This window comes from Orycteropus afer, unplaced genomic scaffold (assembly GCF_000298275.1).
Source record: "Orycteropus afer afer isolate SDZICR_OR568_19922 unplaced genomic scaffold, OryAfe1.0 scaffold00088, whole genome shotgun sequence".
Taxonomy (NCBI): domain Eukaryota; kingdom Metazoa; phylum Chordata; class Mammalia; order Tubulidentata; family Orycteropodidae; genus Orycteropus; species Orycteropus afer.
In genome coordinates, this window is record NW_006921675.1 from 4228613 (window position 1) to 4241338 (window position 12726).

The window sequence follows — 12726 nt, forward strand, 5'->3', positions numbered from 1 at the left end:
TTATGTGCCGTCGAGTCGGCCCCGACTCATAGCGACCCCTCCTTGGGTTTCCGAGGCAGTATCACTACGGAAGTAGGATTGCCCAACCTTCCTTCCGAGGCTGATATGACTGTAAAATGGTACAACCACTGTGGAAAGCAGTATGGTGATTCCTTAAAAAGTTAGAATTAGAAATACCATTTGACCCTGCCATTCCATTACTAAGTATGGTAAAGAAGTGAGAGCCAGGACAAGTACAGATATATGCACTCCCATGTTCATGGCAACACTATTTACAGTAGCCAAAAGATAGAAACAACCTAGGTGTCCATCAACTGAGGAATGGATAACCACACTATGGTACATACACACAGTGGAATACTATGCAACCCTGAAGAATAATGTAGAATCTGCAGAATACCACATAACTTGGACGAACTTGGAGGACATTATGCTGAGTGAAATAAGTCAATCACAGAAGGACAAATACTGTATTAGTCCATTATTGTAAAAAGTGAAGGAAAGGTTCATATATGAAAGGAAATGTTCTTTGTTATTACCAGAGGTTAGGTAGGGGAGAGACGGGAGCACTGTTAGTTCAGTGTAGTAAATTACGTAGTACGACTTTTCTAGCCATAAGTCTTTGTAAACTCTCTGGTGGAATTTACCATGAGCAACTGAGTAGCTCCTGATTGTTAAAGTTATCCATGTGGGGTGTTTCTGTTGTGAGCAGCATGAAGTAAGTTTCTGGGAAGTTTGCTTGCTCTCAGGTGTATAGAATTCTGATGTTGGGATTGTTTAGTTTGGCCATTCTGCCAGGCTCAAAAGGAGCCCTCCTAGAGGCAGAAGAAATCGTGCACTGCTGAGATAGACACCAAGAGACACGCACTGCTTGGGAGAGAGACTGAGCGTGTTCTTGAACTTGAATTGTAGCCTGTTGCTTCTCTAATAAACCCCACAACCTGTGAGTTCTGTGTGGCCACTGGTGCAAGTTATGAAACCCAGCAAAGAGGTGATGGGTGCTGCTGGAGGAAGGGTTGGTGTCAGCGTTGGTGAAAGGGAGGCAGCATGCCTGGCCTCGCAGGAATGGTCCTTGCACTACTGATGGTTATTCTGTCTTCCTCTTGTGAGGTCAGATGAGGTCAGAGGATGGTGCCTCCCTGCCCTGTTGGCAGTTGGTGTCAGAAGCGGTGGGATTCATTGCAGTGGCCCCAGACTCATAGAAGCATGGGACTTTGTAAAAGAAAGAAGGAAGGGGACTGGGAAGTGAAACTGTGGATTCTTACATGGTTACTTTGGTTGGCATTACCTATTAAAGGAGATAATTGATTCAGAGCCTAGGGTTTTTGGTTACACCCAGCCAAAGGCCTAAGGCCACATACATAGAGTGGGAAGATAATTAAGGTGAAGAGATGAAACTAGAACGCCTTGAAAAACATAATATGTTTTGGATTATGTGTTTATCTGAATATATTACAGATATTGAATGTTCTCTTCCTGCTTGTACATTAGAAATTATTATGGGGTATGGATAACATAGAGCATGTAAGTCCGCCTTCAGCTGATATTTGATTGGTGTTAAAAGGGGAAATAGAATTTGCCCAGCAGAAACAGGCTTTTGTTTAAAGCCCTGTGTGTAGAGTGTTAGGGGCTTTGGTAAAAAACTTGAGCTCCAACCAGAACTACTGAGAGAACAGAATATCTGCATTTGAACATAGGACCTACACGAAAAAAAGAAAGAAAGAAAGAAAACGGCTGCTTGGCTTTTGTTTTTGTTTTTTGTTTTTTTAATTTTGAGCAAGCAGATAGGTTCTGGGTGTATCCAGGCAGGAAAGTTATGGTCCATGAGAGAAACTCCTTCCAGGACTGAAAGTTAAAGGAAGCCAGTGAGTAGTAGGCTTGTATGCTACTTAGTTGTGACCACCTGGGTCAACTTGAGTGGAAATGGGGGAAGAGCAGCAATGAAAAACTGGCTGAGTTTGATACTCGTGGACCTAAGCCAAGAACGCTGGTGAGAGAGGAAGGGCTGGCTGATCTGAAGTGCAAGGAGTTGTGAGCCTGAGGGCATTGAAATAGTGCCTGAGGACTGAGGATGTGAGAGAAGGTTCTGGCTTGTGTGAAGTGAAGGGAAGAGTGTGACTCCCAAACTTGGCAGCTGGTATCCATGACCTAACCGGGATGGCTAGGGCTGAGCTGACCAGAACCTGACCAAATGAAGAGGAAAATGTTTGACACTGAGCTGGTGTTAAGTTGCTGCAATTTGATGGCTTGCGCTGGCCTGGACTTTGCTTGTTTATGGATGCAGATGCCTGAAGTTTCCAAGCAGACAGAAGATTCTCCAGAGAAAGGACCCATGCTTGTCTCCTCAGAGCACTGGTTTGCTAGGGACGGACAAATTAGAAATTGGCTATCTAAAATGGGAGAGATAAAAGCATGAAGTGGCTGGCTTACGTGCTTTCATGGGTATGGTTATTCTTAAATTGATGGTGAAAGGGATGTTAATTTTTGAAGTATAAAGGGGATAATGGCTAGAAAAGCCAGGGGGTGGCCTGTGGTGTAATAATTTACATAGTGTGGCTTTTCTAGCCATGTTGTTGTTGTTGTTATGTGCCATCGAGTCGGACCGAACTCATAGAGACCCCCTCCTTGGGTTTCCGAGGCAGTATCACTACGCAAGTAGATTGCCCCATTTTCCTTCCAAGGAGTGGCTGGTGGATTTGAACTGCCATCCTTCTAATTAGCAGTCAAGTGCCTTAGCCACAAGTCTTTGTAAACTCTGTGGTGGAATTTACTGTGAGCAACTGAGTAGCTCCTGATTATTAAAGTTATCCACCTGGGGTATTTCTGTTGGGCTCAGCACAAAATAATTTTCTGGGAAGTTTGCTCACTCCCAGGTGTATAGAATTTTGATATTGGGATTGGTTAGTTTGGCCATTTTGCCAGGCTCAAAAGGAGCCCTAGAGACAGAAGAAATCTCTCAGTGCCAGCTGAGAGACACCAGAGACATGCATTGCTGAGAGAGGCACCAAGAGACATGCACTGATGAGATAGACACCAAGAGACATGCACTGCTGGGAGAGAGACTGAGTGTGTTCCTGAACTTGAATTGTAGCCTATTGCTTCCCTAATAACCCCCATAATCTGTGATTTGTGGCCACTGCAGCAAATTATCGAACCCAGAAGAGTGGTAGTGGGTGCTGTAGGAGGGAAGGATTGGTGTCAGGTTGTTGAAAGGGCTGTAGGGAGGCAGCCTGTCTGGCCTTGGGCTACTGATGGTGATTCTGTCTTCCTCTTGTGAGGTTAAAGGATGTCAGAAGATGGTACCTCCCTGCTCCCTTGGCACATAGGTAGAGATAAGTATTGATTTGGGTAAAGAGAAGGGCAATGTACCAAATGTGAGTGATCAGCATAGTGGCATTGAGGAAGAGAAAGGTACATGGGAGGTACAGACAACAAAGATGAACCCTTTTGCACATACAGTACTGCATTGTCAGTGAAGGCAAACTTGGATATACGGGTGGATAGGTGGGTGGACAGGCTGAACTATTAGGTATGTCTATGCAGGGGGAATGTGCCCTAGACCATGAATAGGGTTGGCAATGTTTCTACAAGTATGTTGATATGTTCTGTAAGAATTCCCGGGTATATAATAGAGCTGACAAGGACAAGCTTGTAGTCACTTCTTGGCCACAGGCAGCTACCCAAAGCGAGCAAGTAGTTGGGCCTGTGGGCTTGAGACCATAGTCACAGGGGACATCAAGCTCAATTGGCATAACATACTACACAAAACATTGTTCCACCTCCTACTTTGGTGAGTAGCAACTGGGATCTCAAAAGCTTGCAAATGGCCATCTAGATCCAACGATGGGTTTCTCTTCATCCAAAGCAAAGAAGAATGAAGAAAACCAAAGATTCATGTAAATAGTCCAGGCAACTGGTAGTGCGATCCTCAGCCTATATGACTATGAGACCAGAAGAACTAGATGGTGGCCGGCTACCACTGTCAACCAGTCAGAGGGGCATCTGTGTAGGAGATCCTGGATAGAATGAGAGAACAATGTGGAACAAAACTCAAAATCATTTAAAAAAAAGGGGGAGGGGGACCAGGTTCACTGGTCTGATAAAGCCTGGTGAAACCCCTGAGACTATGGGCCCTAGCTGCCCTTCAGGTCTGGAATTGAACCCACTCCTGTGGCTTCCAGCCAGAAAAAGGCATATGAATGGAACATTTACATTAGGTAAATATACTCCTTGGAGAGAACCATCATAGGAGAATACAAGGGCTGTGTATGCACAGGGAGACAGCTCAGGGGACAGGAGTGCATGGGAGGGAAGGGTACAGGGAAGAGGTAACTATGGGGAGGAAGTGGGAGGGGAGCTGTTGCATTGTGGGAAATGGTAGTCAATGTCATGAAATAAAGTGTATGTGAACTGCTATATGGAAAGTGAATTTGCTCTGTAAACTTTCACCCACATCACAATTTTTTAAAAGAACAACTTTGTTACCATTTGTCAATTATAGCAGGAGGGAAATAAAAGCTGTCTAGAGAAGCTTTTAGGAGCTCTGGTAGCATAGTGCCTAAGGCACTTGACTGCTAACCAGAAGGCTGGCGGTTCAAACCCACCAGCCACTCCTCGGAAGGAAGGTTGGGCAATCCTACTTCCATAGTGATACTGCCTCGGAAACCCAAGGAGGAGGGGTCGCTATGAGTCGGGGCCGACTCGACGGCATATAACAACAACAACAACAACAGAGAAGCTTTTGTCTCTACATTCCTGTGATACCAAGATAAAACAAAAATAGCAGGATTGGTGCAGTTATTAAATAAGATCACATTTCAGATCCTGGATTTTTCCTTCCAAATAACCATCCTGCGTTTTATGTCATTGATGGATTTGAGAACTGAGGAACATTTTGCTCCACATACAGGTAGTCCCCAACTTATTACAGGGCTTTGTTCTCATTATTATCAGTAGTTTTATTAATCCTATTTTTGAATGTCTGTGAGTGAACATCTAAAAATGATAACATCAGGCATTTATGCACTGTAACATTTACGTAGTACATATTACTAACAATAAGATGTATTAAAAAAAATAAGTTCTTTGCAAGTGTGGTTTGTTGTAACTCCAATACATTGTAAGTCGGGGCCTACCTATTATAGGTATCAGCCTAATACTTATATTTCATACTTAGTTAGCAGCAACTAAATGATGTAATTTTATTATTAAATTTTGGTCCTGACTGAAAAAAAAAGCTAATGAAACAATATAATACGAAGGCAAGATTATAATTATAATTTAAATGAACACTTTATAATCTTTTCTAAATAACAGCTGGAAAGTGGGGTGATGAATAGAATTGGCAATAGATAGAAGAGTCTGCAGACAAAGATCTCAGCTCCACTTCTTTGACAAACTGGCTCTGTACCTTTGGGTAAATCCTTTAACCACTTTTTACTTCAGCTATCTCGTCTAGAAAAGGAAGAGACACATCAGCTATGGTGTCTACTAGCTTCATTATTTTATGGTTTATGATTCTAACCTCTTAGACTTTCATAATATTGGAATTGGGTAAGAAAGTGAATTTGCTCTGTAAATCTTCACTCAAATCACAATTAAAAAAAAAAAAAAAAAACACCTCACTGCCATCGAGTCGATTCCAACTCATAGGGACCCCCAGTGGTTTTCTAAGGCAGTAAATCTTTACGGAAGTAGATTGCCCTGTCTTTCTTCTGTGGAGCAGCTGGTGGGTTTGAACTGCCAACCTTCTGGTTAGTAGTCAAATGCCTTAGGCACTGTGCCACCAGAACAGCCATGTAAAATAAATTGCTAAAAAGTGTAAAACTTTCCTGAAAATCCTGAGCAGAAAACCTGAGCAGAATTTAGGGGAAAAAGGATAATTTGAGAGTCCAACAGACTTGGTTTGAATCTCAGCTCTTTGAGCTTCTAGTTTGGGAGCCCATGAGCAAGTTTCTCTATCTTTCTGAATCTATTAATGAAAAAAATGATTGGGTCTGTTTCCATAGATGTGAAATTGAGCTACAACTATTTGCCTGGGAGGGTTGGTGCAGTTGTTAAGTAAGATCACATAATTAACACAAGGGTAATGATCAATCACTTTTTAACCTGAATATATTTTGAATAACTGGTTAGAACTTCAAATATGCCATATAAGAACAATAAACATTAATTACAAACTCTCTAAGGTTATCTTCCCATGTTTCATTTACTTTCAAGAATCTGATGCTTGTACTTTCATTTTCTCTAATGAAGAAATACTCAAAACTGCAGTGTGTTTTAATTAAATGTGAAAGTGTTCTATTAATTGTACTTCAAAATGTTGATGTTGAAAAAAATCTGTGTTTCCTCACTATATATGAAGTATTTGAGGATTTGTATGCTTTTGAGCAGAGAGACAAGTCTTTCTTGTCATTGAGTGTGACAATACTATTGTTTTCTTTCAGGAAACCCTAATAGATTGGTGTGATGAAAAGGAACTTAATTTGATATTAACAACTGGAGGAACAGGGTTTGCACCACGAGATGTCACTCCAGAGGTGAGATAGTATATGCCCTTCTCATATTCAAGTAGACTAATTATGTTATTTTTCAACCTTTGTATTATTTCTTATGGGAGCTCTGGTAGTGTAGTGCCTAAGGCACTTGGCTGCTAACCCACCAGCCACTCCTCGGAAGGAAGGTTGGGCAATCTACTTCCGTAGTGATACTGCCTCAGAAACCCAAGAAGGGGTTGCTATGAGTCGAGGTTGACTCGATGGCACATAACAACAACAACAACATTATTTCTTACATTTGTAATTTTGCTAGGCAGAACAAGGTAACTTGTGGTTCTAAGAATATGAAAAATTTTCTGTGGAAAAATTATTATATATATAAAAACAGTGTTTCTTGACTTTTTTCCTTTGGAGTTGAACTAGAAATAATAAAATATGAGGAAGATTGAATTGGTCCAGAGGTAATCCTTCATTTACTCAGTGGTCTGAGGTATCAGCTGAGCTTCCCACACTTTGCCAAAGGAGGTCAACAATAGCTCTCTAACTCATAGCATGACATCTGGTCTGCTCTGCTTTGTTAGTATAATTCACAATTTGATCTGAATTTCAACTAATGTTAACTATCTACTATTTTCAAATCACCACACTGTTAACAGCAAGGTACTGTTGCTCTATACATATTAAATAATTAATGCTGTTCTTACTCTATCATAGTAGTTTTCAAACTTTAGTCTGCATCAGAATCAACCAGAGGACTTGTTAAAAGAGGAGTTAATGCCCCCCACCCCCTAAGGTTTCTGATTCAGTAAATCTGCAGTAGAACCTGAGAATTTGTATTTCTAACAAGATCTCAGTTAATGCAGATGTTGCTGACCGGTAGACCATCGTTCCACACTTAGGAACCACTGCTCTAGTATATAAAAATGCAATCTTGTGAACATGTTGTAAAATATATTCTATACTACATGAAAATTATGGCACAGAGAGTATTTTTATATTATTATAGTTAAGGTTATAAATAAAGTAGTTTGCTTTTAAAATAATCAGAATAGAATTATATTGGGAGATTGTTCATTTTAACTGCTTACAAGGGGTCATTTTTACACAATTTATTTAGCTTCTGAATCCTGAGAGAAATAGTTCTTTGTACAATTTTTAGATTTGTTTTAAAATTGTGAGATAAAAAGTACAACTAGAAGGGAAGCTGTCTGCTATAGAGGTATGTTGGTGTTTTCTTTGTGAGAAAATTGCCTGTATATATGAAGACATTGATTTTTGGAGTGTGGGTGTTGTGTTGAGGGTTTGAAGTAAATTACTTCAGGTTTACATATCTCCATTTTTTGTGTGTGATATAGCTTGATATTTTTATATTGATATATCGATGTGGCTTGATATATTTTATATTTATATTTTTATATCAGATATACAGAAAATGTTACTATAGAATTCATTTATAACCATATACTAATATTTTTAATTGTGTGGAAATCATTTGTATCGTAAAATTTTAAATTTTGTATCTTCTGGATCAAGTTAATACTAAAATGCTAGCCTGAACATGCAAACCTTTTAATTCTAGCTCTGCTTCTTACTAAAAGGGTGACCATAGACTATTCATTTAACTGCTCTGTGCCTCAGTTTCCTATAAAATGGGGAAAATAATAGTACCTGTGTACCAGAGTGGCTGTGAGGATTCGGTAAAAACTGTTCCTGACATTTTAGTAAGTGCTATATAAAGGTTAACGTCTAAGGGTTAAATATTTTATTATTTGCTATATTTTATATGTAAGTACCAAGTGAACAAATATAATTTTACACTAGATTTTAAGTATGCCCATGAATTCTTCATAATCTTGTTAATTATTTCTTGATTTTGATAGAGTGTGTTTCATATTAATCAGTGATCTTGAATTTCTACCATTCTGTAATCTATTTCTTTTCTTTCCTATTTTTTTCTTTTGATAATATTAGTTAACCAGAGTCTATCTCTTTCCATGACTTACATGCTTCATTTTATCAGAAATTGAGGAACCCTTTAGTCTTAAAGTTTTCCAGTTACTTAAAAACTATAGAAGTACCCAAAGCAACTACTTAGGTAAAGTTGTATTAGGGCATTAGATTTTTTTTTTTTTTTTTTGAGTTTAAAATATATGTAAATATATCGTTTCTAATAACTATTTTTGAAAATAAGCTGTGTGGTTGTGAATAGTTTGCTCTTCAATAGGTTCATTTCACTTCATATTATATATATATATATATATATATATATATATATATATATATATATATATATAAATGCATATGATGTGGATATCTGGGGCAAAAGTCAGTGTAACTTTTCTAAAGTTAAAACTTTGGAAAAAAGATAAACATAAAAACAATATAAGGCTAATTAAGACTACTTGTACTAAATTCCCATTTCTTTTGCACTCTTAAAAAATTGAAATTCTTGTAATAGTTAAAATATAGTACTGAGATGTCAGAGATTTAGAAATACATTTATAGATCTATCATTATGTGTAAAGAGCTCTGGTGGCTCAGTGCCTAAGACATTTGACTGATAACGAAAAGGTTGGTGGTTCAAACCCCCCAGCTGCTCTGCAGAAGGAAGATGGGGCAATCTACTTCTGTAGAGATTTACCACCTTGGAAATCCAGTGGGGGCCACTATGAATCAGAATCAACTTGATGGCAGTGAGTATGTAGTTTTTGTCTTTAACATGTTTGTTTAGATAATTATGCCTAAAAGAGAAGAAACTTTTCTAGACCACGATTAACCTATGCACAATTCAGAGTTGCAAAGATTTCCATGTAGAGTCAGGAGTTAGTTGCTGAAAACATAAATACTAATTTGATGAAAATAATATAAAAATAATGTAAAACTTCTTAAGGTACTAATATTTTACAGTCAGTAATTTTCATTAGTTTGATCTGCAAACACAGAGGACAGTTGGTGGTGGGATGTGTGTGTTGTTAGGGAAAAAAAAGGAGGGGGATAAATAGAATAAATGAAATAAAGCAGTCTAATGTAATTGTCAATAGGTATGAACCCCAGAAAAACAGACAAGTTTAATAGACTGAGATCTTCCCAGGTCTATTAGAAGAATAGCAAGTTTAGTAAAGTATATCTTATTTACATATTTTTTAGGAATAAGGCTACCAGAACTGATTTTTCTAAATTATACATCCTGCATCTTAGAATCTAGTACATCAGAGAGTCGCATGCCAGCTGGCCTTCCTCCTGTCTCCAACAATAAGGTGCTGTTACAGCTAACGTATAATACCATAATAATTTTTACTCTGCAACATTTCAGACTTTTGATATCATAATCACTTTTGATATCGTAAACTTTGTTTTTCTAGAATAGAGTACATTTTCTCTGATGTGATGACAGTTAATCTCTTGGTATTTGTATAACACTAGTTATAAAATTTTATAGAACATAACTCATTGCTATAGAGAGTATTGTTTACCTCTCCATGTTCCATTATAATGTAAAAGCAATTTATGTCCAAAGAAGGTAATCTTACGTAAAGAATTTTTTATTATTCTTAAAAAGTGAAAATTTACTCAAAGACATATAGATGAGGTAAAGTAAAAGCCCTTTAGATGTAAATGTACAATTCTACAAGAGACTGAAAGATTAAGAAGCATTTAAAAAAAAAAGAAAATCTATATAGCTGAAAAGAAATTTCTTACGTTAAAGCAAAATAGAAAGCTATTAAATATTTATAAAGTAAAAATAATTTTTAGTATTTTTAGAGTATAGGCTACGCCAGAGTTAAGGGTTATATACTAATTTATTAGGTAGAACATTTAATTAATGAATTAAAGAATTAAAAGCTTAGTGTACACCTTGTTTCCTCTCCTCATTCCTTCATCAAGCTCTTTGCTGTTAATCCTCAGTATGTTTCAGATGCCATGCTGAGTGGCAGAGTTAAAAAATGAGGAGACATGGTCCCTATCATCAAGGAACTCGGTCTGTTACAGGGATTGGCAAACTATGGCCCACAGGGCAAATCCAGCCTGTCACCTTTTTTCTTATGGCCTGTGAGCTAAGAATGGATTTTACATTTTTAAATGACTGAAAAGTAATCTAAAGAAGAAGAATATTTTTTGATACATGAAATTAAATTTCAAAGGGCATACATGAAATTTTATTAGACTTGAGCTATGCTCATTCATTTACACATTGCCTGTGGCTACAACAGGATTTTAATAGTTGGGACCCAAACTGTGCAGCCCGTAAAGCCTAAAATATTAACCGTCTGTCCCTTTGCAGGAGAAGTTGACCAACTTCTGGTCTATTGGTTGGCAAGAAGTCACTTTTACTCACTTTTTCCCCTCTTTTTTCATTATTGTTTTTGTTCTTTAGTGCTTTGAAATGATGTTGGATTTTGTTTCTTAAATTTCTAATTTTAGGGGGAACAAAGAATAAACACTTTTCTGCTGTATTGAAGTATATTGCCTCATTGGCTCAATAGATAATATAGCAAAACAAAAATAAAATATCTCTCATTCTAAATAAATAATCATAAAATTTTGAACTTTCATAATTGATAAAATAATTTGTTATATATTAAGTAAAATCTCATTCTAAAAAATTTTTCAAACTGTTGTTTTTAGCAGTACCTCCTAACAAAAGTCTGCTGATACACTCAGTCTGTCATTATGAAGTAAACAAAGAGAGAAAACAAAAATGTATGGTTTTCAGCAAACTACATTGATGGTAGGCAAGACTCATTTTAAAAGGGTTCTTCCAGTTCAGTATGGGAGTAAAGAGTTATCTGACAAAATGCTGAAAGGGTAAGACTACTCAAAATCTGGTACACCTGAAGTTCTAGGGAAAGACTCTGAATTGTAGAGGGCATACTGTTTGTGCTCTATTATACTGAGATTTCTTTGGGACAGATTGCAACGTAATCTTTTCTACAGTATCTTCCACTTACATCATTAGGATCTTTTTTCCATGGACTTTTCTAATACAAGTGAAAAAAAAATTATTTGTTCTGTAAAAATTTGTTTTACTGTCAGCCTTCAAAACTCTATAGGGGCATTTCTTCTGTCCTATAGGAGCTCTGGTAACATAGTGCCTAAGGCACTTGACTGCTTACCAGAAGGCTGGCAGTTCAAACCCACCAGCCACTCTTCGAAAGGAAAGTTGGGCAATCCTACTTCCGTAGTAATACTGCCTCGGAAACCCAAGGAAGGGTCACTATGAGTCGGGGCCTACTCGACGGCAAACAACAACATAGGGTTGCTGTGAGTCAGAATCTACTCAGTGGCAACAGTTTTTTTTTTTTTTTTTTTAATTCCACCTTTTAGTTTGTGGTGGCTGTTACGTTACTATGATGCTGGAAGACGTCATCTGATCTGATTCCGCACTCTACAAGGAGATTACAATCCATAGGTGGTGATCTCACCATCTCTTTTGGTTATCTAGTGCTGCTATGGGAGCTCTGGTGGCATAGTGCCTAAGGCATTTGACTGCTAACCAGAAGGCTGATGGTTCAAACCCACCAGCCAGAGTGAAGACTGGGCAATATTCTTCTGTAGAGATACTGCCTGGGAAACCCAAGGAGGGGTTGCTATGAGTCGGGATCGACTGGACAGCTGAATTTGTTTTACTGCCAGTTTATTGAGGAGTTCTGCTGGCATAGTGCCTAAGGCATAGTGCCTAAGGCTAACCAGAAGGCTGGCAGTTCAAACCCTCGGAAGGAAGACTGGGCAATCTACTTCCGTGGTGATACCATCTCAGAAACCCAAGGAGGGGTTGCTATGAGTTGTATCCTACTTCATGGCAATAAGGTTTTTTTTTTTTTTTTTAATCAGTCTCTTGAAATTCACATACACTGTTTCATGATATTACATGTTTATGTCCTTTAGGTCAGGTATTACTCTAGATAATCATGAACCATTTTTGTTCTTACAATCATGTAAGAATAGTGTTCCAAAAACAAGGATAGTTTGTAAGAACTAGGAAGGAGACAAAATTGGCCTGGGGTACTAACTACATGCTAATCATTCTAAATTTGTGACTTTTGTGAAAGTCATTGAGAATTGACATAGAACAACTTTGCCTAAAGGTTAACATTGGATATTTTAGCGATCAGAGAAACTATCCCACGTGTAGCAAAAAATAAAGCAAAAACACCATGTTTATTTTCTTGTCTTTTTTAAATTAAATTTGCAGTGAAACATAGGTCATTTAAATTATATAATTGGTTCA

At 37.8% G+C, this 12726-nt stretch overlaps 1 protein-coding gene across 1 annotated transcript in view; it reads left to right on the forward strand.

The window, feature by feature from the left end:
* Positions 1–12726, forward strand: part of GPHN (gephyrin) — a 795631-nt gene that overhangs the window by 368237 nt on the left and 414668 nt on the right. The window contains exon 4 of the mRNA XM_042781141.1: positions 6447–6539. Within this exon, the coding sequence (XP_042637075.1) occupies positions 6447–6539 (93 nt within the window). The remainder of the gene's footprint in view (positions 1–6446; positions 6540–12726) is intronic.